Genomic DNA, 27926 nt, shown 5'->3' with positions numbered 1-27926 from the left:
AGCTGAGATCTGCATTCCTAAATGGCTTTGCTCATATTAAATGTAATCTGCCACTGTGCTACCTGAACCTTAAATATTCAGAATCTGTAGTTGTGTCAAATATAAACAAAACACAGCATTTGAAAGTGCAACTGAAGAAAACATGAAAGCTGTTTGGAAAATAAAGGAATTAGAGTTATGGATATAAAATATGCATTGGTGACAAAAGGCTTATGAGAAGACTAACAATAAATATCTGTTTTTCCTCGAGATAACAATGGCTAAATAAAATTACCCACAATCCTCTTGTCTTACAAAAATATTATCTAACTTATTCTACTTTGCCTGGGAATGGGTCTGCATACTGAATTTAGTGTTGTGTTGGCTGTTCTCTGGATGTTCCATTCTCAAAGTAGTCTAAGTTGGGTCTGTTTAACTGTGGTTACTAACACTGATTAACTCTGCTTACTACCTCAAACTCCGCAAGGCTTTAGGACAAAAAATATTACTACAGCACAGTGGACTTTATTGAATTTTGTTATATATATTCCAAAGCCCAGGGCACTTTCGAGACCTCAAATTTTCACCATGACCTTTAAACCTAACTCTTTGATTGTAGGATCTTAAAAACATGGAGTTGGTCATATTAAGAAAAGAATCATATTAGAAATGAAACACTACCTTTGAAATGGGTTTTTGGATGTTATTACTACTAGGGAATTTCCAAATATCTGTTACAAAGATGGAAGAAAGAAAGAGGGAGTCAAAGATAGAAAGATCTATTGTTTTCATTTTATCATTTCTTATTCCTTTTTGATCTTTTTTTTCTCAATCAAAATGAATAGTCCCAAGTGTTTTTAGCTCATTAGATTAAAACAATTGATACAGAAATGTGAATGAACAATAGGATTAATCTCTTTAAGAAATCTTTGCATCAAAAAGATCAAATTTTAGTTACTAATTTACTGAGTGAGATAATGTGAGCTGTGTTCAGGACAGCAAGCCTACTTAGAGCTCTTTGTCTATGTCAAAAGGCTGAAGGCATTCAATAAAACCAGCACAGTTTAGCTGAGCTCTTGCAGCTGTATCCTGTCACATCCCTAGGTACCCTGTGGTGTCAAAGACACATGGAAATGGGGAAAAGAAGAGGTGTTGCCATAGTCAAAGCAGTGAGTCCTTTGTATGGTCACTGGCAAAATAAAAACATCTCTAACAAAAAGACATTCATATCATGGACTATGAATTTCGTGGAGGCCAAATTCCAGCAGAAATCAACAGAAAACCAATGAGAACCTAATCATCAGCAAGACACAGGGAAAGATTTCAATCTCCAGAGAATAAAAACTTAGATAAGAAGTAAACAGCATACAATATCGTGAGAGAATCTCATTACTTCTTGAAGTAATAAGTTAAGAACAGTATGGTTAATAGCAGAACCACATTTAAAGTACAGATGTTTCAAAAATACTAATAAAATTGTAGTTCAATCAGTGTATGAGATGAGTTGTGATAATAAATGAAATACATCTCAAATATTTTTGAAACTGGTAAATAATGGACTAGGAAATCAACTCTACAGAGGAAATAAGATAGGCAGCCTTGCATAGTAAAAATTAGGATAATTTTCAACTATAATCAATTTATAATTGCAGTTTCTATGTGGAGCAAATGATAACTGTGGATATGATAAGGCAATCACACTTACTGGAAGGTGAAGAGTTTTCTGTACATAGAGATAGTTTTGAACAGTTTTTAGAAGCCATTTTTATATGAAAATGTTCAAGCACTAATCATAATTGCTCTGAGAAAAGAAGTAGTTTTAGTAAAGGATTAACTAACTCTGATTTTACCACTCCAGGTAGCTAGCATGACAACAAATGCAGGTGTTTGTTCAGCCTGTTCTCAGGTTATGAATATTCTCCTTTGAGGAGAAGCCTCAAGTATAAGTAGAGGGATGAAGTGAGAGAGCTTTCCTCTTATCCTTAATGAGGAAATCTGCAGATAGTTTTATGATGGGAAATTAAACTTTGGCATTTTAATCTCATGCAATCACATATAGAATATGAATGGGAAACTTCCCTTAAACCTTTCACCACACCACAGTATTTATGGTTTTAGTGATTCTATTTTCAGTCATAATTACATTATCTTATTTCAGAACACTCAGACTCTCAATTATGTCCTTAACATTGTTTATAATGGTTACCAATTAAAGACTTTATATCAATTAAAATTTTCCCTACTTTCTAACATTAAGTACAATACATAGGTATTTTAGATTCTTGCGATTGAACCCTAATTTCCTGAAAATGGAACATTTTCCTCCACATTATAAACTTAGAAGTTCTAGTTGAATTCTGTTCAAAAACATAGTTTTATCTATACTTATGTCTGTCGGTCTCCAAATTTAATCATTTAGACACAGAAGGGTATCTGAGCACAGAGTTCACCATTAAAGTAACACTTTAAAACACCAAAGTAAAAAAGCTACTCTGGGATAATGAGATTAGACTCTTCGGATTGAGTGCACATGATAGATGAAGGGCTTTAACCTGAAATTCAAGAAACTTGGATTCTTGTCCAGGGTTTTCACTAAATAGTTGCGTTAGCTTAGGAGTGCTATGCACCTTCAGTACGTTTCACTGCCCCTTCTATCAATTTAAAGTCTGAGATCTGTAGTAACTGACATAAAGAGATTTCTCAGGCACAAGGTAGATTGGGAGAAGCAATTTTCAGAACAATGTGTACTTAATAAAGCATGAAAAGGTATACAAAAAGGTCTAGAAAGGGACAAATTGGTAACAGTGTTTTCCTCAGGGATGAGAACTAGCATGGTGGGGAATGGGGTGGGTACAGCGTAAGGTAATCAAAGAGAGTCTTTGATTGGTACTGATTTAATTTTTTTTAAGTATGTTTTTGTGAATCATTTGTAAGAAGGCATCTGTGGTCAATTAATTTTCAACAACAAATTCAGGAATATACAATGGAAAAAGGATAGTGTCTTTAATAAATGGCACTGGGAAAAACCCAATGCAAAAGAATAAAAATGAGTCTCTGTGGTACACTATACAAGGAGTCAACTCAAGTAGATTAAAGAGTTGAATATAAGACCTAAAACCATAAAACTTCTAGAGAAAAACAGAGAGTAAACTTTTTGACAATGGTCTTAGCAATTATTTCTTTACAATATATTTGACACCAAAAGTAAAATTTAAAAAAAAAAAACACTAAATAAACAAGACTATGTCAAATTAAAAAAAGCTTTTTCGATCAATAGACACCATCAACAAAAGGAAAAGGCTCACAAACTGCATATCCAATAACAGGTTAATCCTAAACATACAAATTAATATCAAAAGAAAAAAAAAGCAAGTAACCCTATTTAAAAATGAGCAAAGGACATGAGTAGATATTTTTCCAAAGAAGCATAGAAATGGCCAACAGATACTCGAAAATGTGCTCATGACTCATCATCAGAAAAATGCAAATCAAAACCACAGTGAGATATCACAGCATACCTGTTAGAAAGCCTATCCTCAAAAAGACAAGGTTAACAAATGCTGCTAAGGACACGGAGAAAAGGGGACATGAGCATACTTTTGACAGAAATAGAAATTGGTACAACCGCTGAGGAGAGCATGGAGGATCCTCAAGAAATTAAAAACAGAACAATCATATAATCCAGCAACCCCTCTTATAGTTATATATTTTTGAAAATCATCATCACAAAGAGATTCTGCACACTCTTAATACATCTAGATTACTTTAAGTCATTAAAATATGAAGGATGTGTAATAACATCATTTAACAACACAGTTTACATTTTTAAAAATTCTTAGTAATAGTTCATACTTCCTCAATATTGCATTACATATAATCCCATATACAGGGGTGGGCAAAAGTAGGGTTACAGTTCTTCATATGAGAAATGCCTTAATCAGTAATACAAGAATAAACCATGTTTCATGTACTCACAACTATAAATCTACTTTTGCCCATCCCTATATTATTAAATTGAGCAAGTTAGACCAATAAATACAATTTCAAAACAATTAATGAAATGGAATAAAATTAAAATGAACAACCAGAAAACTAATTAGTAACTAAATCTCATCAATATTTAATAACCAATTATTACTTACAGAGCATATATTGTCTTACTTAATCTTCATTAAAATAGTTAATATTATTTTTAGTGAGGTAATTTTCGTCTATACAATTTAATGCTTTATAATTTGGGGGAAATTTTTGCTTCTCTTAGGTGTAAGATATCATTATAATACCTCATATGTGACATGCAACATATAGTCACTTAATGAGTTTTAAAGTTAAAATGATATCTCTGGAATTTTTCACAACACCTTCCTTAGAGTCAAGACTTAAATGAGTCAAGGTTAGTCCATGCCAAGACAGAGGCAGACACAAGCACCTACTGAAATTAAACTAATCCTCAGATGTAAATTAGTTTTGAATGTTCCAGGTTAGCACTGCAAGGTCTTATTATACAGTAGTTTTCAGTAAGAAAAAAGCTAAAAAAGCACACCTGGCAAATGCTTTTTAGGAAAGAATGTCCTCTGATGGTATTGGCCAGATCTAACACCATAGCATCATCTTGCTGGTTCAAACTCCTACCACAGGTTTCCTTAAAAGGATCAATGTTGATCGTATTTCAGTAACAAATATATGGGGATAACGGAGACTCAACTTTGTAAGCTGAGGCAGAAGGGCTGGGCAGGAAAGAGAAAATTTGAAGGGGTAAGTCAAATGAAACAAATTATGAAATTAAATCACACCAAAGGTAGCAAGGGATGGAATCACAAAGTGAGTCAAGAAAGTTGATCTTTGCCGATGATTCTCAAATATGAATCGGAAATCCAGGAATTCTGAAGACTTTCTCAGCAGATTCGTGAGGTCAAATAGAACTAGTTCCAAACATTGTTAAAATTTTATTTGCCCTTTTCACTATGCTGGAGTCTGTACTGATGCTGCAGAAGCAATATTGGGTAAAACGGCTGGTGCTTTAGCATGAATCAAGGCAGTGACACCAAAGCGAACTAATACTATTGTATTCTTTGCTGCCACATGCTCACATTATCAAGAATGGCAGTTTAATTAAAGAATAAACTTAATGAAGCAGTAAACATTATTAATGTCATTAAATATCGACATTAATATCTTTTAAATATTTTGTGTAATGAATAAAGCGCTTCTGCTAATGTACAATGGCTGTCTTGAGTTAAAATCCTTGAGTTATGAGCTAAACTAGCCAAGTTTTTATGGAATACTATTTTTTCTTGAAAGAATAATTAAGATATAAGCCATAGTTATTCAGAATTGAGTAAGAGGCATATATTCTCTTGGCAATTATGGAAATGAAACTTTCATTTCAAGGAAAACAATGGACAATATTTTTGGCAAGTAATAAAATTTGAACTTTCAAACAAAAGTTAGAATTTTGGAAAACTTGTGTCCTCTACCATGAGTTTAACAACTTCCCACTACTAAAAATCTTTTCAAATGAGATTGATAGAGAAATTAATAACTCTGATGCTTTTATATTGTATACTCAAATATGTAACCATTTGGAAGATCTATATAACTTAGTGAATATTTTCCAAATGATCAATGCATGACATTATGAAACTCTGTGTGTTTTGGCAAAAGGTCCATTAAAAATGCAAGGTAAACCAGTAAAAATTTAAGGTAGGAGAGTACTGGACATGGCTTTGAAGTCCACATGGCAACTAATTTTTAAGAAAATTCCCCTTGAATTTTCCCATATTGTCAAAGGAGAATATCCACAACTATCTGGAAGAGCTACAAAAATATCTTCACTTTTCTGAGCTTGAATTTTATTCACATACTCTAACCAAAACATGTTTAACCGCAGATTGAATAAAGAAGCAGATATGTGAATGCAGCTGTCTTCTTTTAGGCCAGACATTAAGAAGACTGGAAAACATTACAAAACAATGTCACTAATTGGGGGTGGAGGGTAAAAGTGTTTTCATTAAAAAACTGTTGATATTAATTTGTAATTAGTTTACTATTTTTAATTTAAATGACTTATAAATAATAAATTTAAAACCTCTTTTTAATTTTAATGTGCTAAGTATCAATAGATTTGATGCATATAAATATAAGCTCCTTGAGTGGAACGGTGTTTAATAATTTTAAAAATGTAAGGGGACCCTTAGAACCATTGGCCTTTATGTTTACTTACCTATATAGTGTGCATAAATGTGTCATAATGATGATTAATACAGACATGTAGTAAGAATCTAAATTAAAGCAAATTATTGTGACTATAAATATAAATTTAGAAGAGCACAGCAGGGAAGTACAGATAAAGAAAAACCCATAGGGAGCTTCAACTTTATTAATATTCTTATTCTTAAGTTGAATGTAGAGTTTATTGATGTGCATTTTATTATTATGTACTTCATAATAATTTACAGATACACTGACATAGTTATTATTTCAAAATTTTAAAACATAAGAGTCGTATTCTAAATAACAATTAAATGGAAGATAGCAGTGAGAAAAATCATAGGGTAATTGGAGTATGCTAATGCTTTGTTTCACAAGATAATAAGAACACCTAATAATTTTGACTCCTAGGAAAAAACAAAAATCAACGTTTGTGCAATATTGTAGAGTAAGATAGAAATGTAGCTATAATTTCCAAACAATATGAGGGATAAAAATATAACAAAGAAGTGTTAAGTAAAAACAGGAATGCATTGATACCATAAAAAAACACTAAATAAATCTCAGTGTATCAGGAATAATAAAATATACAAATTATTCACATTGTTTTTAAATGAGCTTATAAAATTAGATTTAAAAATTTTAAATTTTATATGTTACAAGGAAACAATTTAAAGGATGATAGAGAAGGTAAAGGAATAAAGAGAACTAAAAAAAGCATAGTAATAGAATATGAGGGATAAAGCAGTAAAAAAACGATAAGGACATAAAAATAAGAGAAAAATAATCTGGAATATTCAACAATCATATACTCATATGCTCTTAACAAAATTATTTTACATATGTTAAAAACTAACAAAGTTATAAGAAAACATGAACAAATCAATCTTAATTTTATAGCACCTAGAAAGAACCTGTAGCTAAAGTTACAATGGTAAAAGACTGAATGCTTTCCCTCTAAGACTGAATTCAATGGAAGGATGTTTATTCTCCTTATTCCTGTTGCATAGACCTGGGAGTTCTTGCCACTGCAATATGGCAAGAAAGAGAAAGAAAAGCACACGGTCTAGAAAGGAAGAAATAAAACTGTCTCTATTTGCAAATGGCAAGATTGTTTACATAGAACTCTATGAAATACTGAGAACCATTAAGTTCATTGAGGCTATAGGATACCATGTTAATACACAAAAATCAATTGCATTTCAATATACTGGCAAGGAACATTTGAAAACAGAAATATCCATTACTAAAAAAAAAAGAATAACACTGTATACAAAAAAATAAAAATGCATCATGCACTTAAATGTAAAACATAAAACTTCTAGAAAAGAACAAAGGAATAATAAAAGTAATTTAATAAAAAGTTAAAAATAATAAAAAAGATTGTGAGAAAATAAGTAGCTTTACTAAAATATGAGGTATACAAATATCAGTTTATTTAATTCAGCTGTGTAATTTGGCCAAAAATACTACAGGGCATCCACTTTAGAGTGTTTTGTACTCTTCTATTATATGAATGGGTAGCAGTTCTATTTTTTCTATACAACCAAATGAGATATTTATATGACTAAACTTTAGTATATTTTATGCACTTTGTCATGTTCATATATAGGCTCAAGTACCAATCCAACAGTTAAACAGTTTGAAAACAAGCAATAATATATTCTTGTGAATACAGTTACATAACTGTAAAAAAAAAAAGAAAGAAAGAAAGAAAGCAAAGAAAAGAACATAGGAAAAAATATTTGGGACCTAGGACTAAGTGGTGTTCAATTTGATACCAAAATCATGATCCATAAGAGAAAAAAATCAATAAATTTCACCTCATCAAGATAAAAATTTTGATCTGCAAAATATTCTATTAAAGAAACAAAAAGGTGAATAACAAAGGACAGACTGGGAGAAAGTATTTACAAGCCACATATCTGATGAGGCCTTGAATCTAGAATATATGTAAAGCTCTCAAAACTCAATATTAAAAAACAATTAAAAATGGTCAAAGGAAATACACAGACACTTCACTGAATAGGCTACATAGGTGGCAAATACATGAAAAGACCATTAGTCATTGGAGAAAATGCAAATTAAAATTATAATGAGATATCACTGGGTGTCTAACAGAATATCTAAAATGAAAAGTAATGATAACCTGTATCGCTGGCAAAGGTGAGAATGTAAAATAGTACAGCCACTCTGAAAAATACTTTGACATTTCCTTCACAACTAAAAATGAATTTATCATAAGACCCATCAATTTCATTCTTGGGCATTTAACCCAGAAAATTAAAGACTTGTGTTCATAGAGAAACTTGTATTTGAATGTTCATAGCAGCTTTATTTATAACAACCCCAAACTAGCAACTACCTAAATGCCTTTAGAGGATGAATGGATAAACAAACCGTGTTTCAGCCAAGCTGAATACTATTCAGTAAAGGAAAGGAACAATTTATTTGTACACAAAAACATGGCTGTACCTCAGGATATAATGCTGAATGAAAAAAAGCCCATGTCTAATGGATGCATATTAGATGATTCCATATATGTAACTCAAGAAGTAAAATAATCGTAGAGATAAGAGCATGGACTGGTGGGTTAGTGGTCACCAGGAGTTAGGAGTTGTGGTGGGTAGGGGATGAATGTGGCCGTAAAGAGTAATAGCAGAGAGTCTTAGTAGTTAGTGTCCTGATTGTGGTGGCGTTTATGTAAGCTACCTACCTATGTGACAGAATTGCATGAAATTATACACATACACAGAAATGAATATGTGTTTAACTGGTGAAATGTAATAACCTCTATGGATTGAGCCAATGTCAATTTCTTGTTTTTATATTATTCTATAATTATGTAAGATATAAACACCGGGGATGCAAAGGAAAGTGCACATGACCTTTTGTATATATTTGTTTGTAATCTTTTGAGCATCTATAATTACTTAAGAATAAGACATTTACGGGCTAGATGGATTTTGTAGTTTCCTAAACATGGAGTTCAATAAAGTTAAAAAAATCAAATGTGCAAACAGCTCCTCTTTCAGAGAGCTTGTAATTCAACCAATAAGCATCATTCTTCTGGATTTACAGAATTGCCTTGGTCTCCGAGGTACTTGTACTCATACATATAACTGCACATGCACACACATGCATATACAGAGACACACTGAGTTATTACATATGGAGCCTGACTGAGAGTTGAGAAAAATTCTCACAAATACCAGAATTAAGCCAGGTCAGGATACACAGGAAAGGGCATGGAGAACTGAAATCCTAGATAGTACAATAAAAATTTAAAACTTCATCCACTTGGTATTTGTTTCCTTTTGGAAAGCTCTTTTAAGTGATTTGTTTGAAAAATTATAGAAGATCAGTTTAGAGCAGCAATTTTCAAATGGTGTGCCACAAGTTGAAACATGCAGTACCTGACTGTTTAGTTAGGGCCACTGACCTCTTTTCCCTTAGATCGTCAAATTACAAAAAAAAAAAAAAGGACAACAGCCAACACAATAGCCTACCGATGTGAATGAATCAAAAGTATACCTATTTTTTTTGTGTGTGTTTCAGTAATTAGCTTATGTGTGTCATGAGATGAAAAAGGTTGAAAATCGCTGGTTTAGAGCAATTTTATAATCTTGGATATCATTTCAAGGAGCCAGTCTGATTCCCTGTATAGCTTTCTTTCCTCTTTTCTTTGAAGAAAAAGAAACAAACTTACATCTATAAGCTGTGACTGACTTGTCAATTTTATAAATGTGGTCAGTGATCCCTAAAAAACCAAACACTTCAGCTTAACACCATTTAAATAAGGAAGGGAAGCAAGCAGTTACAATGTCAGCCCAAAATGAGCAAACACAACCTCTGTTCTAAGAGAGTGCCAAACCGCCAAAGGGAAGGCTTTTCAGTTGTAGGTGCACAGTATACTCGTATACAGGGACATTTCAATTTTTTTATGACGCATTATCCTAGAGAACTGATTTTAATCTGTAATATTTTCATCACTGTGGTTTTTATGTATGCATTAATATTTATTTCTAAATGATTTTTATTTTTTTAAATGTGTGTGTAGTTTTTTTTTTTTTGTTTTTTTGTTTTTTTTGAGATCTCAAATATTTAAGACCTTTGAAATGCTTATAGGATATAGGGTTTACTAACAGGGCCTAAAGGATAAAATGACCCTTTATGTCCTTGTATCAGTATTTTAGCCCAGTGGTCCTCTGACTTTGGCCAGTTTCAGAAGCAACGGGTTTATTAAAATAGACGGCTGTGCCCTATCCCCTGGGTTTCTGATGTAGTAGAACGAGAATGGGGCATGAGAATTGGTGTTTCTAACAAAGTTTCCAGGTGAGATTAGTACTTCTGGTTTGCAGGGACACACTTGGAGAACCACAGGTGTCATCTAAAATGAGTTTGACCTTTTCTGGAATGGCCAGTAATCTTTTTTATGTGTTTCTCATCTGTCTCCACATATTTAGTTTTATTAAATTGATGAACTAATGAGAAATAAAAAACATCGATTTGTCCAAAACTTTGTTGTTCAGAATTCAGTTACTTAAGAATTGCTAGTCTACATTTTATAGCTGGAAATTAGGAAAATAATTTCAAAATTGATTTTGCAAAGTCCTTGTACCAAAGCCTGTCACAATGTCACACATTGGGCTGCAATGAGTGGACATTAATGCTCACATCTTTATGGAAATTGGTTTCTCCAGGAAGGGTTTGACTTAAGACAGCAATTTTCAACTGACATGCTGCAAGAATTTTTAAAATATGCAATACCTGACTATTTAGTCAAAGGCACTGATTTCTTTTTCCTTAGATTGTCAAATAAAAAACTGACAACAGCCAATATAAAAATAGCCATCTGGTGTGAATGAGTCAAAATTATACCTATTTTTTTGTCAGGTTGACAAAAAATATAAAATATATTTTGGTGTGCCACAGAACTTTAGTAATTAATTATGTGTGCCATGAGATAAAAAAGGCTGAAAAATCGCTGACCTAAGGCATGGAGATTGTGCAGCTGAGGCAGATCCTGAAGCACTTGACAGCTGGAAAATGTCTACCGACTAGACCGTCTACCTCTTTGCTAGACAGGAAGTACTTCTTTGAAGGAAATAGTGGGTGTATGTCTTGTATCTGCCACTGATTTATATACAAAGATACAGAAATTGTCTCATTAAAGATTCAGACTCAGGACTATCTGATTCTTTTGACCATATATTTTCTTTCTTTCTAAAATATATTTGTTAAATGTGTTTCTTAACTATGTCTTAAAAAGTCCATCATAGATGCCTACTGTATAGTGCGATTATAAAATGATGACCTCAGGCTCCACAGAGTAGTGTAGTAGATTTTGTTCCTACACAAAAGGTCTCCACATCTCAGTGTCATTTTGTCACCTGTCATTCAGTGATGTGCCTCACGAGTATGGAATCTGAATAGTTAGTGCTGTTGCTTTCACCCAAGCTACCATCATTCCTCATCCTAAGACCAAAGCTACTAACTGGCTTTCCTGCTTCCGTCGTTGTCCAGCTCCAATAGCTAGCCTGATATAAAAATGCATTCATGGCATAACATGCTCCAATGTTTGAGATAGTTTCTCTTCATATGTATATATCTGTATATTACACATAAATATATGTATGAATATATGTATGCATATGTTATTCATAGACCCAGTTTTTGCAGTGTGCGATTGTATACACAAATTGTTCATTATCTGTTTCCTCTGCTGTAATTTCATGTTCTTACAGATAGAGACTTTATGTCATGTTTACTCCTGAACAACCAGATTTCTAAAAGAATACCTGCTACCCATTAAATAATTATTAAATATTTGGTAGTTATAGTGAATGAAAAATGTTAGCAAAGAAGTGTCAGAAAACTGATTTGAATTCAAATTCTAGTTCCATAAGCCATCAGTTTAGATAAATTACATAAATCTCTAAGCTCTGTTTTGCTTTGTTTTCCATCCTAATTGGAATACTTTTGCATTTTAATGAAATAAAATAGCATATAAAGAAAATCCTATAAAAAGAAAAAAAATAGGGCTAAATAATTGGTGTTTGAATGTTTATCCTCAAAATGTTGGATAAATTACCAAACCTTTCTTTTCCCATAAAAAAAATAAAATAAACCCTCATCATTTGGAAAATGCATTTATATAGATTATCTAACATACTGATGAAACATGAATGGAATGCTACTCTTTTTGTTTTTTGAGTATTTGCAATTAATCATTGTATTACAGTATATCTAACACACCCCTGTACATATTTATGTTTTGTGTCTGATTATGAATTCAAGGCTGGCCTGCCTATGAAATTACTCTGAGGATGCTTGATGTGCATGTACTGGGCAGGCTGGTCTTGTCCACTGTTCCCCCAACCCCCAGCACTCATGCCTTGTGCACACTCATGGCCCCACAATTCATTTCCTACTCTCTAGATTTTCTCTTGCTGGTCCTTCCTAAAAGCACTATCACCATTCACCTGATCTTTCCTTCCTGGTCATGATGCTTCTCCATTTGGCATCTTCCTTCCTCAGAAATGCTGCCCACATTTTTTTTTTTCCTTTCTGTACCTCATTCTACTTAGTTCAGAACTCTTTCCACTACACATATCTTTTTTAAGTATATTTTATTGATTATGTTGTTATGGTAGTCCCATTTTTTTCCCCTTTGCTCCCCTCTGCCCAGTACCCCTCTCCCCCCCAGCGATCCCACCCCCCTTAGTTCATGTCCATGGGTCATGCATATAAGTTCTTGGCTTCACCCTTTCCTATATTATTCTTAACTCCCCTCTGTCTATTTTGTACCAACCAATTATGCTTCTTGAACCCTGCACCATTTCCCCATTTCTCCCCTCCCCCCTCCCAGTTGATAACCCCCCAAAATGATCCCCATACCTATGATTCTGTTCCTATTCTGGTTTGCTTAGTTGGGTTTTGGTTTTATTTTTTAGGTTCAGTTGTTGATAGTTGTGACTTTGTCGTCATTTTAATGTTTATAATTTTGACATTATTTTCCTTAAGTTGATCCTTTTGGCATTTAATATAATAATAGCTTGGTGATGATGAGCTCCTTTAGCTTTACCTTGTCTGGGAAGCACTTTCTCTGCCCTTCCATTCTAAATGATAGCTTTGCTGGATAGAGTAATCTCAGTTGTAGGGCCTTGCTTTTCATCACATTGAATACTGCTTGCCAGTCCCTTCTTGTCTGCAAATTTTCTTCTGAGAAGTCAGATGATAGTCTTATAGGCACCCCTTTGTAGGTAACTCTCTTCTTTTCTCTTGCTGCTTTTAAGATTCTCTCTTTATCTTGAACCTTTAGCATTTTAATTATGATGTGTCTTGGTGTGCTCTTCCTTGGGTCTAGCTTGTTTGAGACTTTCTGTGCTTCCTGGACTTGTATGTTTATTTCCTTCACCAACTTTGGAAAGTTTTCCTTCATTATTTTTTCACATAAGCTTTCAATTTCTTGCTCTTTCTCTTTTCCTTCTGGCACCCCTATGATTCAGACGTTGGTATGTTTAAAGTTGTCCCAGTGGTTCCTAAACCGCTCATTTTTTTCAATTCTCATTTCCTCATTCTGTACTGGTTGGCTGATTGTTTCCTTCTTATGTACCAAATCATTGATTTGAACCCTGGTTTCCTTCCCTTCACCATTACTTTTGTGTGGATTTTCCTTTATTTCATTTAGCATAGCCTTCACTTCTTCCCTTATGCATTTGCCATACTTAAACATATCTATCGAGTCTGTGAGCATCTTTATCACTAGTGTTTTGAACTCTACATTTGTTAGGTTGGCTATCTCCTTGTCTGTTAGGTTGGCTGTCTGTCCGTCGCTTAGTTCTCCCACTGGAACCTTGATCCATTCCCTCTTTTGGTTCATATTTCTCTGTCTCCTCATCTTGACAGGCTTCTGTGTTTGTTTGCCTGTTCCATATTTTCTTTTCTAATTCTCAACAACAGTTGCAGTTAATGCATTATTCTCCATTGTTCAACATTTAGTTTTATCGTTTAGCATGGTTTTCTGTCTACTTCACATGTGTAGATCTTTTCTGAGGAGAATGGAAAGTCCTTGAGGACAAAGACTGGCTTATTCATTCATTTACCTTGCAAAGCTGCTACCACTCTACAAAGATTAGTAGATGCATGATAGAAGCCTAAATAGATGTAATTTTTCCTAATATAGTGATTCTTAATCCACACAGCTTCCACATGCCCCTCTCAATACAGGAATGGAGTATTTTCATTAAATATCTCAATGAAGATTAAACAAAGGGTCTTTTACAATCCTAAATCAGCACTTGAAGAGTTAATCAGGTTGTGGAAAGTACACTTTCTAGGTTCCAAGCTGGTGTTAAGCTGCAATTAGAATGTCATCACTGAGCAGTTTGTCATGGTCTATCTTCAGAATAAAACAGTATATGGTCTGTGCCCGACATAAAACCTTGCTAATCTACCTCCCAAATCCCTGGAACTCATTCCAGTCATAGCTCCATTTTCACTTGCACTGTTGGTCAGGGTTTTGCAAAAGCAAAAACAGGAATTATCGCCTTCCACTGCCCAGTGTGACTGCAGAAGACATGATAAGTAGGAGCAAAGACTATGGAAGCGTAGAGACCTAGTATTTTGGGGGACTTCAAGAAAAGACATTAGAATAGTCTGGATGAACTCTGTCTGTACTCATTGTTTAACTGATTAGAACAGCACTGTTCACTAGTATGGAACCTCATTTCTTTACTCTTATTTCTCCTCACATTCTTCCCCCTAACTTCTGGTTACTCCTGGCTTGTCCCTGTCCTGGAGGTCCCCATTCCACATCCAGAGTTATCATACTGATTCTTCCTCCTTCATCTTCCCAATAAAATGCAATTGCTTATGTTGCATTCTCTGAGGATCATGCTCTGATTCCAAAGTTGGTAAAAATAAAACTAATTCATGAAAAATTACAAATGTTTGCAAGCCAACAGTATAACACAGTGAGATTTTTGAATGAGAACACCCTTGATATTGCCTTTCAACTCAAACTAGCTGTGCGGCCTTGAGCAAGTTACTGGGTGTGTTAAGGAGTCAGTTGATTCAGGTATACTACAAGAGCCTCTTCATGGGCTTGTGGTAAGGAATAAATACAATTATGTGTGTAAGTGCCTGGCTTAGAGGCTTTCTAATACTAAATGCATCAACATCATCAGTGTCAACATGACTAGTGTTCCCCTTCAATACTTTAGCTCAAATCTGCAACTGATGATAAAAATAGCAGACTCTAAAACTCATTTATTTTTACTAGTAGAAAGGGACTGAGGAGTCACCAAAATGCACTAAGAAAGCAGCCACTATTTACTCTATCAAGCAAACATGATAAGAAATAGCTTTCTTTCAACTTCTTTCCATGTAGGCCAAGGAGGAAGAAGAGCAGCATGCTGAGTGAGGGCTCTACTTCTCTGGCTCCCAGCACTAAACCAAAGTACCAGCAAGACTTCCGCCAGAGAGTGTAACCTTGTTACTCTGGGAATCTTCACAAAACACCTTTGATTTATAGATAATGGAAATTTCAGCATCTTTGTTTTTGTCTTTAGATGAAAAAATGAGAGACCTAACCTTGAAATACTGATGTAATAAAAGAAATACACATTATCGGGGTTGTAGTCTCAATTATGTTACAAACAGCAATAGTTTCTTAACATCAATTTCTATCACTGTATTCACTTCTCAAATATCATCCATCATATGCTTGTCTTAAAACTACACAGGGCAGTTCTAGAATTAAAATAAAGTGTAAATTGAAAGCATTTTGAAAAGGAAAACCACTCTACAATTACAAAAATAATTATTTCCATTACAAATACCACAGCTAGACGCCAAATTTGCATATCAACACTTCATTATCAGAGACCTGGGTAAAGGAACATTTTTTAAAGATTGTAATTTGAGTTTTCATGGTTATTACACTTTCTTTGACTATCTTGTTATCTAAAAGAAAGAGTGTCATATCGGCAAAATTATTCAGCTTAATGTCATTTTGGATACTTGTTTCAGGGATATCTGTGATGCCGGTGATTCACAACACTGCTAAAATACAGTTAACTGGCTAAGACAGGGGTCCTGTTGACTATCCATTTGGGACATGTAAAGGACCCTACTGAGTCCAGGAAAGCAGGAGCTGGGCCAGGGAAGGGAAGTGAAAGTCAATGCCAGCCAGCGCTGGAATTCATGGAGATCATTCTAGAGAAAATATGATTAACTTGTGCCTCAAGATTTTCTTATGTTCTCAGATTCACTTACTTTCTCAGTCCCTTATAGCTCTTTTGACTGGTATCCAATTAAAGGTTTGTATTTTCTAGGGACTCTGGGAAATGCACTAATGGTGGTCCTGTGATCACTGATGGGACACTCCCAGGAGTGCTAAAGAAATAGCAAAGCACCCCCACTCTGCAGAGGAGGATCTGACGTTTTCACCACTAGACCTACAGCTCTCTGCTTTCTGTCAAGTGTGAGAATAGATTAATATTTAGCTAGTGAGAAAAACTTAAATTTCTATACCATCATAATATAAACAAATTACACTAAAAATTGCTTTGGAGAAAGAGAAACAATAAAGACCAAAAAACAGGTACAAAAGAGACAAATACTATGCTCTTAATAACAGCTACCACTTTAAGATGCTTAGACTTCCAAGTAAAATATAAGAAAAAATGTCATTGCATGAAGTCGCAGGAATATGTCTCTATGTTAAGCATAAATTCATAAACATTAGCTCAATTTGAGAACCTTTCACTTTAAGAAAACTTAAAATGCATTAGATACAAAAAATCCAAGAATATAAAACTTAGAGAAGAAAACTAATTGCTGTAGCTACTATTCTTACCTTAGCAAAGGGGTTTATTAGCAGGCTACTTTAAGAAATCTAAAATTAATCATTAGTTAGAATAACATAAGCTATTGGAACCCAGTTCAAATATAAGGTCGATGCAAATAAAGATGAAGTATCTCAAAGTATAACTAAGCCACTGATTTAGAGAATTTTATTTACAAAATAGGGTTTACATGCAACTTCTTAGTAATGTAACTGCACAGAGAGAGTCACAAAACTGTGGGATGATTTGTCTGGTCCCTGAACTAGGTTTTTATTTTTCAGTCTCTTCAGGGGTCCTAAGGATGGTTGAAGTATTATTCTGTAGACTCAGAGACGAGGGCCATCATAGTTTGCCTTTCAGGCCCTGATAGTGTCTGATAAGATGAGAATAATGTGAATAAACTACAATCAGGCACATGAACTCTAGTAATGGATCACAATATTAACTAGACATGGTTTCTGCGTTATCCATTTTGTTCGCTTGGAGAAATTGTGAGCCTGAGGATCACAGTGATACAGCAGGGCAGTTTGAAGCAGATTCATGGTATGTAGGAGTCATTTCTTATTTAAACTGAGAAGTAGTGGTTTGTTCTGATTCTGGAAGGTAGGAAGGGTCCTGTTTGGATGATCTATTGCTGCATGAAAAATTATTCCCAAACATGGCGGTTTAAACAAGTCAATGTTATTTGCCCAGGATTCTGTTCACCAGAAATCTAGACCAGGCTCAACTGGAATATTTTTCTGTTCCATGTGGATTGGTTAGGGTATTTTATGAGTTTATGGTCAGACAGCAGTTGGTGTTGGAACATGCAAAATAGCTCTTTGCCCACAGGTGTTGTTCCTTGACAGAGACAGCTGTGAGGCTGGATATAGCTTTGTACACATGGTTCTCTTCAATGGTTAGCTTGGTCTTCCCTACATGATGGCTAGATCCTAAGAGAAGGTGTTTCAAGTGACAAAGGCAGAACCTATTTCACTCTTAAGGCTTAACCTTAGAAGTTCTACTACACTCTACTGCTCAAAACAAATCACAGCACCAGCCCAGATGCAAGAGGATGGGAGAAACAGGCTCTGCCTCATGATGGGGGAGTGGTAAGGATACTGCAAAGTCACATATGACATGTTGTGGTGGCTAAGACAAGATACCACAGGACCTCAAAGGTTTCTTAGACAAATCATGTATCACTTCTTGGAATTCTCCATATAAACCTTGGAAAGCATCCATACTTGGTACTATGTGTCCTTGGAGGAAAGACAGAAGCTAACGGATAAAATTGGCACTCACCTGGCGGAACTGTTCCAGGTCAATTTTGTTACCCACCAGCACCAGGGGAATTTCATAGGTGTGACGGACCTGAAAAATGAGCTCTTTAAACTTGGCAGCCTCCTGGAATGATTGGCGGTCGGTGACGGAGTAGCAGACTATGAATCCCTCCCCACCTCGCATGTACTGCTCCCGCATGGCTGTGAACTCTGCCTGCAGGCAAAGAGCAAAACTAGGAATCAGTTCAAGAAAGTGAAGCCAACATATGACACCGATAAAGTAACAGGGCAAAAGCAGACAAGTTACGGGACTAAGAGTTTAGGTAAAAATTTTCCAAATGTATATTTATGGACTTTGTATATAGGAAAGTAAAATATACCATTATGAAAACAATGTTTTAAGTTGCTCAGAGTATTGATCTTTAATCATAGAATGGAAGATTTAAGAGATTTTGGGTAGATATGTCAAATAGCAGATTTACTAATGTAATGGGAAATATATATATATATATATATATATATATATATATATATATATATATACACATTTTAATAGTTTTCTATTTAATGACTTAATTTTAGAAAAAGGAATCGAATTTGCAAACTCCAAACATTAAAACCTATAAGAACTAATTTTCTCCTCAAAAATATGAAAACAAATTAGGAGTGAACATTGGTTATTCTTATGAACGAAGGTATTTATTAGCATAGATAATCACAGACCCATTTATATGTTTGGGAATTCTTAGATTTGTCTCCTTGAGGTGCATAAGCAGAGGGGTCTTGGGTCTATTTCTACATTCTGTCAATTCCTCCATCCTCTGCTCTCTGCAGAGAAAAGAATCCCTTCCACAATCTATTTGTGTCTCAGCCTGGATATATTGCTGTATAAGTTTTTCCTATTGCATCCCCTCTAAACTACAATTTTCTGGCAACTGAAAATTCAATATTAGTTATGAAATGCAGTCTCAAAAGTTTCTCTCAATCTGAAACATGTTTGCACTATTATTCATGATCTATTGTTAAAATCACAAGAGCTAATTAGTTCATGCAATGAGAAATAGGAAATCTAGTCTTTGGCTGTGGGACAAGCCCTGCTAAATAGTAAAAAGAACAACACAAGAACATATTGCGACTTGGATGGTTTGTGAGCTAAATAACCAAAGGATGATTCTCATGAACTTAAACTGTATTTGAACCATGAGGCAAAGGTGTGAACTCTTCACTCAGCCAAAATATTCAGCTCAGGGTAATTGTCTAAACAAATCTTTATTTGATTTAACATGACTTGACTTCCGAAGGATGGGAACATTTACATAGATCCAGAAATTATGGAAAACTGGGATGCTTACAAGTCTATATATAGAGTAGGTCCTGAGTTAGTGCATGAATATTTTAAATTGTTTTCTGACAAAATGGAATGAGTGAAAACAGTTTCAGTGGGGTCAACCAATCATTGTCAAGTTTTAAGAACTTGAACCCAGAGAGAAAGGAGACTTGTCCTTGGATGGACAACCAACTAATGTAAAGCTGGTTTGGATAATTAATGTTCTCTCGCACTATATCAATTTACTTAGTATTAAGTTTTACTGTAACTTAATCCTAAATTTTCCCATGTTAGTCAACTGTAGTAATATGAGAGAAACATATCTACATGATCTCAATTTTCTTTATCTCCAAATAAATGTCTTCAGTCCCTTATTGTTCTGACAGTCTCTTAATTTTGAGAACTTTATTTCTCAGTCAAAATCTCATAGCTGATATGGATCAACTAGAGAATTATGGACTGAAGTTCCTTAATGATGTTCCAAAACTAACCATTAGTTTTCAAATAGATATGATAGAATCATCATAAAAATACATGTAATACTTTAACAAATATAAGTGGATTTGTTAAATCAATTGTACATGATTGAATCCATACTTATTTTACAACTTACTGTTCATTTTATTTGCCAATTTTTTTAAGATCAACGTTATTTTAATAGGCTATTGAGTATTAAAAATAAAAATACACATTGCAAGATCAAAGTATATAAAATTAATTTTCTTTCCACCCCAAATGTCCAGTTTTCTTTCCCAAATGCATGACAGTTAATAACTTCTTTATTCTTATAGAAATAGTCTACATGTATATAAGCATAGGTATATATAGTTCACCTTTATATACCTTTTTATACTGGAATGGGAACATAATATATACAATTTTTACTTATAACCATAAGGTTTGACAGCCCTAATATACCTTGAAGATCATTCAATATAAGCATATAGAAGTATTATTATTTTTCAATGAATACATAAGTCCTTTTATGCATGTACCATAACTTATTTAACTAGTGGCCTATGAAAAAGTATTTAATGTCCTCCATTTATTTTTATTCAGACAATGTTGCAATGTATATTCTTAAACATCCTTGTTGCACAAATTTACATATAGCTGAGAGGTACTATTTTTACTTTGGAGAAATAGTGCCAATCTCACCACCAAAGATATTGTACCACCAAACATTATATAAAAGTGGCCATTTCCCTTCATTCTCACAAATGTCACATAAAATCTTTCTATCCTTTATAAATTTTAGAGTAAAAAAATAGCATCTCATGTTTTTCTTCTGTATTTATTAATGAGTCATAGTAAGTATCCCCTATGTTTATTATCCATTTACAAATTCTCCTCTAGATATGGATCTTACTTTGTTGCAGGAAATGAAATAGCCTCTTTACTTTTTGAATTTTTAAAAATTTTGACTAGAGTAGGTTTTTTCTGTGTCAGACATAAGGTAACAACAACAAATTTGACTCCAACAATAACTATGTCACGTAGGAATGACTAATAAATTTGAAAAACTCCAATAACCTATTAAGAAAACAGGCAAAATAAATGGTAAAATTCACAGGGAACAATACTGAAAAAATGGATGAGTGAATTTCCAATTATGTTGGTTAACTGGACTCAAGTCACATATGTGTTCTATTAAAAATAGATTTATTGGGCCTTGCATCTGATCTGAATTGGAATCTCCAGGTGTGGATTCCAGCATTAGTATTTTAAAGGGCTCCTTATTTGATTTTGCTCTGCACCTGGATGTAGGGATATGTAACGTTGTGTTTATGCTCAAAAATAGTCTTTATGATCTGAGAACACATAATCTAGGAGGCACAGTACATGACTTCTAGGCCTGTTACTTACTTAGAGCATGTCCTGTAACAAATCACCTAACCCCTCAGTGCCTCAATTTCCTCTTTTGTCAAAAGGGATTAGAACACACACTTAACCCATCTCACAGGGCTGTAGAAAGGATCAAAGGAGAAAACAGATGTGAAAACTCTTTGATGAATTTTTAAAATACAATACAAATTAATCCTATTATTATCTCTGGTACAAATCCTGCAGAATAGAACCTTTCACTGGGAGAACAGGCATGAAATCCTCTTAGAGCTGCATTAAATATAAATGTGGAAGTTGTTCTCAAATATGCTACATCAGAAATTATTAATCTTTTTTTTTCAGATAGGGGAATCTTTCTACCAATAAAATAGATATAATTAAGTCATCTCAATGAATGGGGAGGACACCTCATCTTAGCTGACCTTATCCATACCAACTCTTTTCATAGCATATACATGTGTGCGTGTGTGTATGCGTGTGCATGAGTGCTCATGTATAACTTAAAGATGCACTGTAGACTGGTGGGGTCCAGAGAATTGAGCAGAAACTCTGCACCTATGTATGAGCTGAATAATATGATCCTGAAATCACTTTATGAAAACAATGCAATGTTCAACATGTTGCTTCTGTCGTTGTTCACCTGTGAATTGAATATCTCTGTGCTTTATGTTCTATGTATCCTGAATGTTAATATCTTTGTCTCCTGCTATAAATGAAACTTGTTTCTTAATTATTCAGGAACATTACTAGGTACCATTTGCTATCTATAAGGCCAACCCACTGTGTAAAATTCTAAAAATATAAGCATTTCCAAGATTTTTCTAAGCTATTATGAGTACAATACTGCAGCTTTATCAGTTCCTTTTCATTGCTTCCTTGTCTTAAAATAGTGTGAGGATTCTCTGAATTCTAAAAACAAAGAAAGAATTTTTGGTTAATCTCATGTCCCAGTTTCTTGAATATCAGAGTAAGCTTTTTGAGCAGGTGTTCAGAAACTTAGGGGATGAACCAGATCCCCATTGTTTTCAACTAAATTTACTGCAGCATATAAATGACTCACTACAAAATGCTCTAGCATTACAGTCAAGCCTGTCTTTCAACTGCATCCTAGCACAGCACACACATACCACTGTCTGTACTGGTTTCTGTATCTATAATAACACATCTCCACACCAAATTTATGCTACTAGTGAAAAAAAACTAAATAAAAAATAATAAGTCAGTCATGCATCTAACACTATGCCAAGTGGTAAGCTACATCAAGAAGTAGAGAAAAGTTTGGCCCTTGTCCGGGTAGAAGAAACTCAGCTAGACCAGGATAAAGTAAATGAAGAGAAATTCAGTGCTAAATGAACCACAGGGGATCAGAGAAGAGCACGAACGAGCAGTTTGCAGGAGAAAGGCAAAGAGGGCTTGGGGGAGGGGCTTATTTGTGACATTTTTCTTAAATTTATTATTTGTAAAGAGCTCCTCGAATTTATCGCAACTCTACTCCCAAAGGTTATGTATTGTCACCATTAAACAACCTCCCATGATTCAAATTCAGCCTTTGTATAGCAGTTCAACATCTGGGGCCTGCATATTAGTCAACATTTCAATTTCTTGGATCTGTCAGAGGAGCAATGTAGTTGGTGTTGCTTTTGTTTGTATGCTTTAAAAAAAGGGAGTATAAAAACAAAGATATTATAAAAGCGATGAAAGGGTAGGTAGCGAATTTATTGTAATTGATGCAAAGTACAAAGATAGAAATCAGTGGGAGTGGTGGTTCTTCAGTCTTGATCTGGTGTCTGAAGCTGCTTAAAAATGTTCATTTGAAATGGAAATGAACAAAAGGCCATATGGTTAAAAATGAACTCTGAAAAGCAAAATATAACTTAAGACTATGTTATTTTGTAATTTAAAGAGGACATAACCACCTCCATCATTATACATTTATTTGTAATCTGTCTTTCAATATTTGACACTCATGTACATTCAGAAATGCATTAAATCATGGAATACTGCCTAACTCATCAAATATTTATTGAGCCCTTATGTGACAGGCATGTACAATTTGAGATATAAAATACATACAATAAATACAAAAAGAATACATATATGTATAAAACATGTAATAAAATACATATAAAAAACAAAAGTATGGACAGATATGGAAAAGAACAAATAGAAATTAGAACAGAAGAAACAAGATAAAGTCAAAACACAATTTGATCTGCAAACTTGACTCTCAAGTTGTAGACAACCAAAGCTACAATAGAAACAAAATCAGTTATATCACTTTTGTGGTCAATAACAACACACTAATGGGTCAGGAGACACAAATCTCTCCCTAAGCATTGAGAGCTGAAAGCAATTTATCTGATGGGGTTTTAGATAAAGGACAATACCCTCAATATCAAAAGGATTTTTAGTATCAGGTTTCCTAAGTCTAAGTCTCTAGTCATATTTTTCAATGTAAGTCTCACCAAATATTTTGTGGGCTTATTCCATGGTACTACTGCAGCAAGGATCAAGTAAGAAACAGAAAAATTGTTTTGTGAAAGACAGAACAGCATGCTAAGCCTGAGGATAATAGCTAAAATGTCTTTATTTTAATGCTTGAAAAACTATAAGGGCCTTTGACTCTGATGCAGCATTGGGCACTGGAAAATTCAGGGTGCCTAGAAACTGGCTATGATGATGATTCCTATATAGCTCTTCCCTCAATACAACTCAAAATGCTAAGAATCCAATGCATGACAGGCTACATAATTTGCAGGTCCAATGAAAAACCAAGACCCTGGTTCAAAAATTAAGAATTTCAAGACAACAACAGCAGAGCCCTAAACCAAGTTCACGGCCCTTCTGAGCACAAAGCCCTAGGCAATTGGACAAATTTCGGATCCATGAAACCACCCTATTGTTGTACATAAGTGCAAAAGAGCAGTCAAGAACACGTGTGAGGAGAACTCCAAAGAAAGTCTCCCTGGGCAGATCTCCCAGAGGAAGGGGCTGTGGCAATTCAGCTCAGATGTTAAGTCACTACTAATACTTCCTGATCCCAGCAAGGTACATGAACCAGACAATGATAGATATTCAAGGTGGTCTGAAGTGTGGGTCTGGGGAGAAAGTGAGGGACATATGATAGGGGACTGGCATGTATACATCTTATAGGCAATGTTACAGAGAGATGTGAGTATGGCTCATGTAAGAGTGGCACATTCCTACTGTCAAGTTACATGACATTCCCACATTAGACAGGGGGGAAAAATCAAAATATAGAGATACTAAATGATATGGGCATGGTCCTAGAGTGACCAATTAGGAAATCAGAGATATCATACCATACTGCCTCTCCAAGGAAAGGAGAAGTTATTTAATGTGGCTCCAGTTTTTGTATCTCTAGACCCTGGAAAACAGCATAAGTCATAATAAAAAGACATTGATTGAGAAAGTAAATAATGTAAGGGCCCTTGTGTCATGCAAAGATTTTTATTTGTCTAGAGTTGACACTATAAACCTAAAAAGAACTATCCATAGGTAATTAAAAACAGGGTTTATGTGAAAGAAGAACATCTGAATGGGACAGGATTGAAGGCCACACTCATGGGACAAGGTTTTTGAATTGATCATGAGGACAGGAATTAGGGTATCAATTTGACTAGTCTGGATTAATTTTAGGGAACAGGGATTGTTTTGCTACATTCTGGGGTGGTTTCCAGAGCTACATCCCATTGAGAGTATTTCTCTATATTTTTCTATTTTATTTTTATTGGATTTATTGGGATGACATTGGTTGATCAAATTATATAGATTTCAGGTGTACAATACTATATTTTTATTTTGTTATTTTTAATATGCTTTATTGCTTATGCTGTTACAGTTGTCCCAATTTATTTTCCCTTTGTTCCCCTCCACCCAGTGACACCCCTCCCACCAGTTGTCCCCGCCCCCTTAGTCCATGCCCATTGGTTGTGCATATAGTTCTTCTCAATATCTTCCTGTCTACTCCACTCCCTCCTATGATGCTTCTTAATTCCTGGACCATCTCCCTCCCTTTCCCCCCACCCCCCTTCCGGCTGACCTCCCCCCATAATGTTCCCCATACCTATAATTCTTTTCCCGCTCTTGTTGCCTACTTAGTTTGCCTTTGTTTCAGTTCCCTAGCTTCTGTTGTTGGTTGTTGTGATACAGTTTTCATTTTAATGTTCATAGTTTTGAGCCTCTTTCTCCTAAACAAGTCCCTTTAACATTTCGTATAACAGTGGTTTGGATTCGATGAATTCCTTCAGTTTTACTTTGTCCTGGAAGCACTTTCTCTGCCCTTCTATTCTGAATGACAGCTTCGCTGGATAGAGTAACCGTGGTTGTAGGTTTTTGATTTTCATTACTTTGAATATTCTTTGCCAGTCCCTTCTTGCCTGCAGAGTTTATTTTGAGAAATCAGCTGATAAGTCTTATTGGGACCCCTTTGTATGTAATTCTCTTCTTCTCTCTTGCTGCTTTTAAGATTCTCTCTTTATCCTTAATTTTTGACATTTTGATTATAATTTGTCTTGGAGTGGTTCTCCCTGGGTCCAGTTTATTTGGAACTCTCTGCTTCCTGGACCTGTAAGTCTATTTCCTCCCCCAAGTTAGGGAAGTTCTACTTCATTATTTTTTCACATAATTTTTCAATTTCTAGTTCTTCTTCACCTTCTGGCAACCCTATGATTCCGATATTGGCCCACTTTAGCTGTCCCATAGGTTTCTGAGCCTCTCCTCATTTTCCTCACTTTTTGTTTCCTCTTTCTGCACTAGTTGACTGTTTGTTCCTTCCTTATGTTCCAATTTGTTGATTTGATCCCTGGTTTTCTTTCCCTCACCACTTGTTTCATATGTGTTTTTGTTCATTTCAGCAGGACTAGCACCACTTCTTTATAACGTCAAATGTTGGATTTCCATTTATTTTCTGGACCTTCTGGTTTTTTCTGGTTTTGTGGTAGTTGTATTCCTTCTTAGTTGTGAAGGGAGATGGAGCATGTCAGTCTAGGCCTCCATCTTGGCCATAAGTCTCCTGTGTGTGTGTAGGTGTACAATACTATAATACACCACCCAAGTCAAGTCTCCTTCCATCACCATTTACCCCTCCTATATCCTCTTCTACCTTCCCCAGACCCTGAGAGTGTATCTATTTTAAGGTGTTGTTATGAAAACAGTTTTTGACAGCTATCTTCTAGTTTTGTCCCCTTGCCAAAGATGCTCAGTATTTAACAGTCCAGATTTATGCACTTATAACTCTTCCTCTGTAATTAACCTGCTATGCTCTCTTTCTCATTACTAGACTGTATAAACTACCTGAGACAAGGGCTATTCAGCATTGCATTCTCCAAACCACAAGGGAGGTGCCTGGATCACAGCCCAAAAGATAATTATATTATCATTTAGTTAATTACCTTAAGTTAAATGTTTTTAAGTAAAGTTACCATTCCCTGGATGATACACACTTGAAGGAGAGAAATGTTTGAAGAATGGAGGATAGAGATAAAAGGAAAATGGAATCCAGCCTCTAAATTAAATGGACGAAATTTTTAGTTATTTACTCATTCCCCTACATGTAAGGCCAGGCCTTCTTTGCCTTTTATGTAAGCATATATCCCACTGAAATCTGCATTAATTAAAAAGCTACTCAATATTTCTTATATTATTTTCTATCTTCAATCGTATGTCTTACTCTAATGGGAGAAGAAAGATGTATGTCATTGTGTCTGGATGCATCAAATTTCTCTCTCACAGAAGTCTGTTTGGCTTGAGCTTTCTCAAAGACTTCGTTTCTTGACTGGCTCTGGTGGCATTATACAAATCCACTAAAACAGCAGTCCCCAACATTTTTTGGCACTAGGGACCAGCTTCATGGAAGGTTGGAGGGGTGGGTGGGGGTAGAAGGGAGACAGCTCAGCTCCGGTGAGCTTAGCTCCTCCCCTAGGGATGGGGCAGGTGGTGTTTGTGGATGGGAGGTGGGATGGGGGTGTGGCCAGAGACAGCAGGTGGAGCTTAGGACAGCTTCGCTCCCTCCCCCGCCCCAGATGGGGGGACAGGGAGGAGACAGGAGTCAGAGTTCAGGCGAGCTTTGCTCGAGGCTGGGTTCCTAACAGGCCAGTTTGGCACCAGGGTGGAAAACCCAGCTCTAAAAGATACTTTTACCACAGCTGGTTTCCTGTTTTTCCTGGAGGTCACTCATACTGTGAGCTGACTTCCTGCTAATAAAACCTACAGAAATGCATCTTGGAAGAAGGCAGCATAACTGTTGTGTTACAACAGTATTTCGTTCACCCATTACATTTTAATCATTCCCAATATGATACTGAAAGGATGATCACAGCAAAAATAGAGTAAATAAGAAAACTCACATGCCAAATTGCATTTGCTAACTTATTTAGAGCATATGATAAGATACTACTATAATTTAAAAAATGATGTTTGAGATATGTG

The 27926-nt window shown here is 35.0% G+C and overlaps 1 protein-coding gene across 1 annotated transcript in view; it reads right to left on the bottom strand.

Moving 5' to 3' along the window:
• Positions 1-27926, bottom strand: part of RIT2 (Ras like without CAAX 2) — a 295767-nt gene that overhangs the window by 129687 nt on the left and 138154 nt on the right. Inside the window, exon 4 of the mRNA XM_090285108.1 lies at positions 18327-18518. Coding sequence (XP_090141234.1) covers positions 18327-18518 — 192 coding nt within the window. The remainder of the gene's footprint in view (positions 1-18326; positions 18519-27926) is intronic.

The sequence above is a fragment of the Furipterus horrens genome, unplaced genomic scaffold (genome assembly GCF_987537825.1).
Source record: "Furipterus horrens unplaced genomic scaffold, mFurHor1.1.pri manual_scaffold_8, whole genome shotgun sequence".
Classification (NCBI taxonomy): domain Eukaryota; kingdom Metazoa; phylum Chordata; class Mammalia; order Chiroptera; family Furipteridae; genus Furipterus; species Furipterus horrens.
The sequence above is the reverse complement of the archived record's forward strand: the minus strand, read 5'-3'. Positions and strand labels throughout refer to the sequence as shown.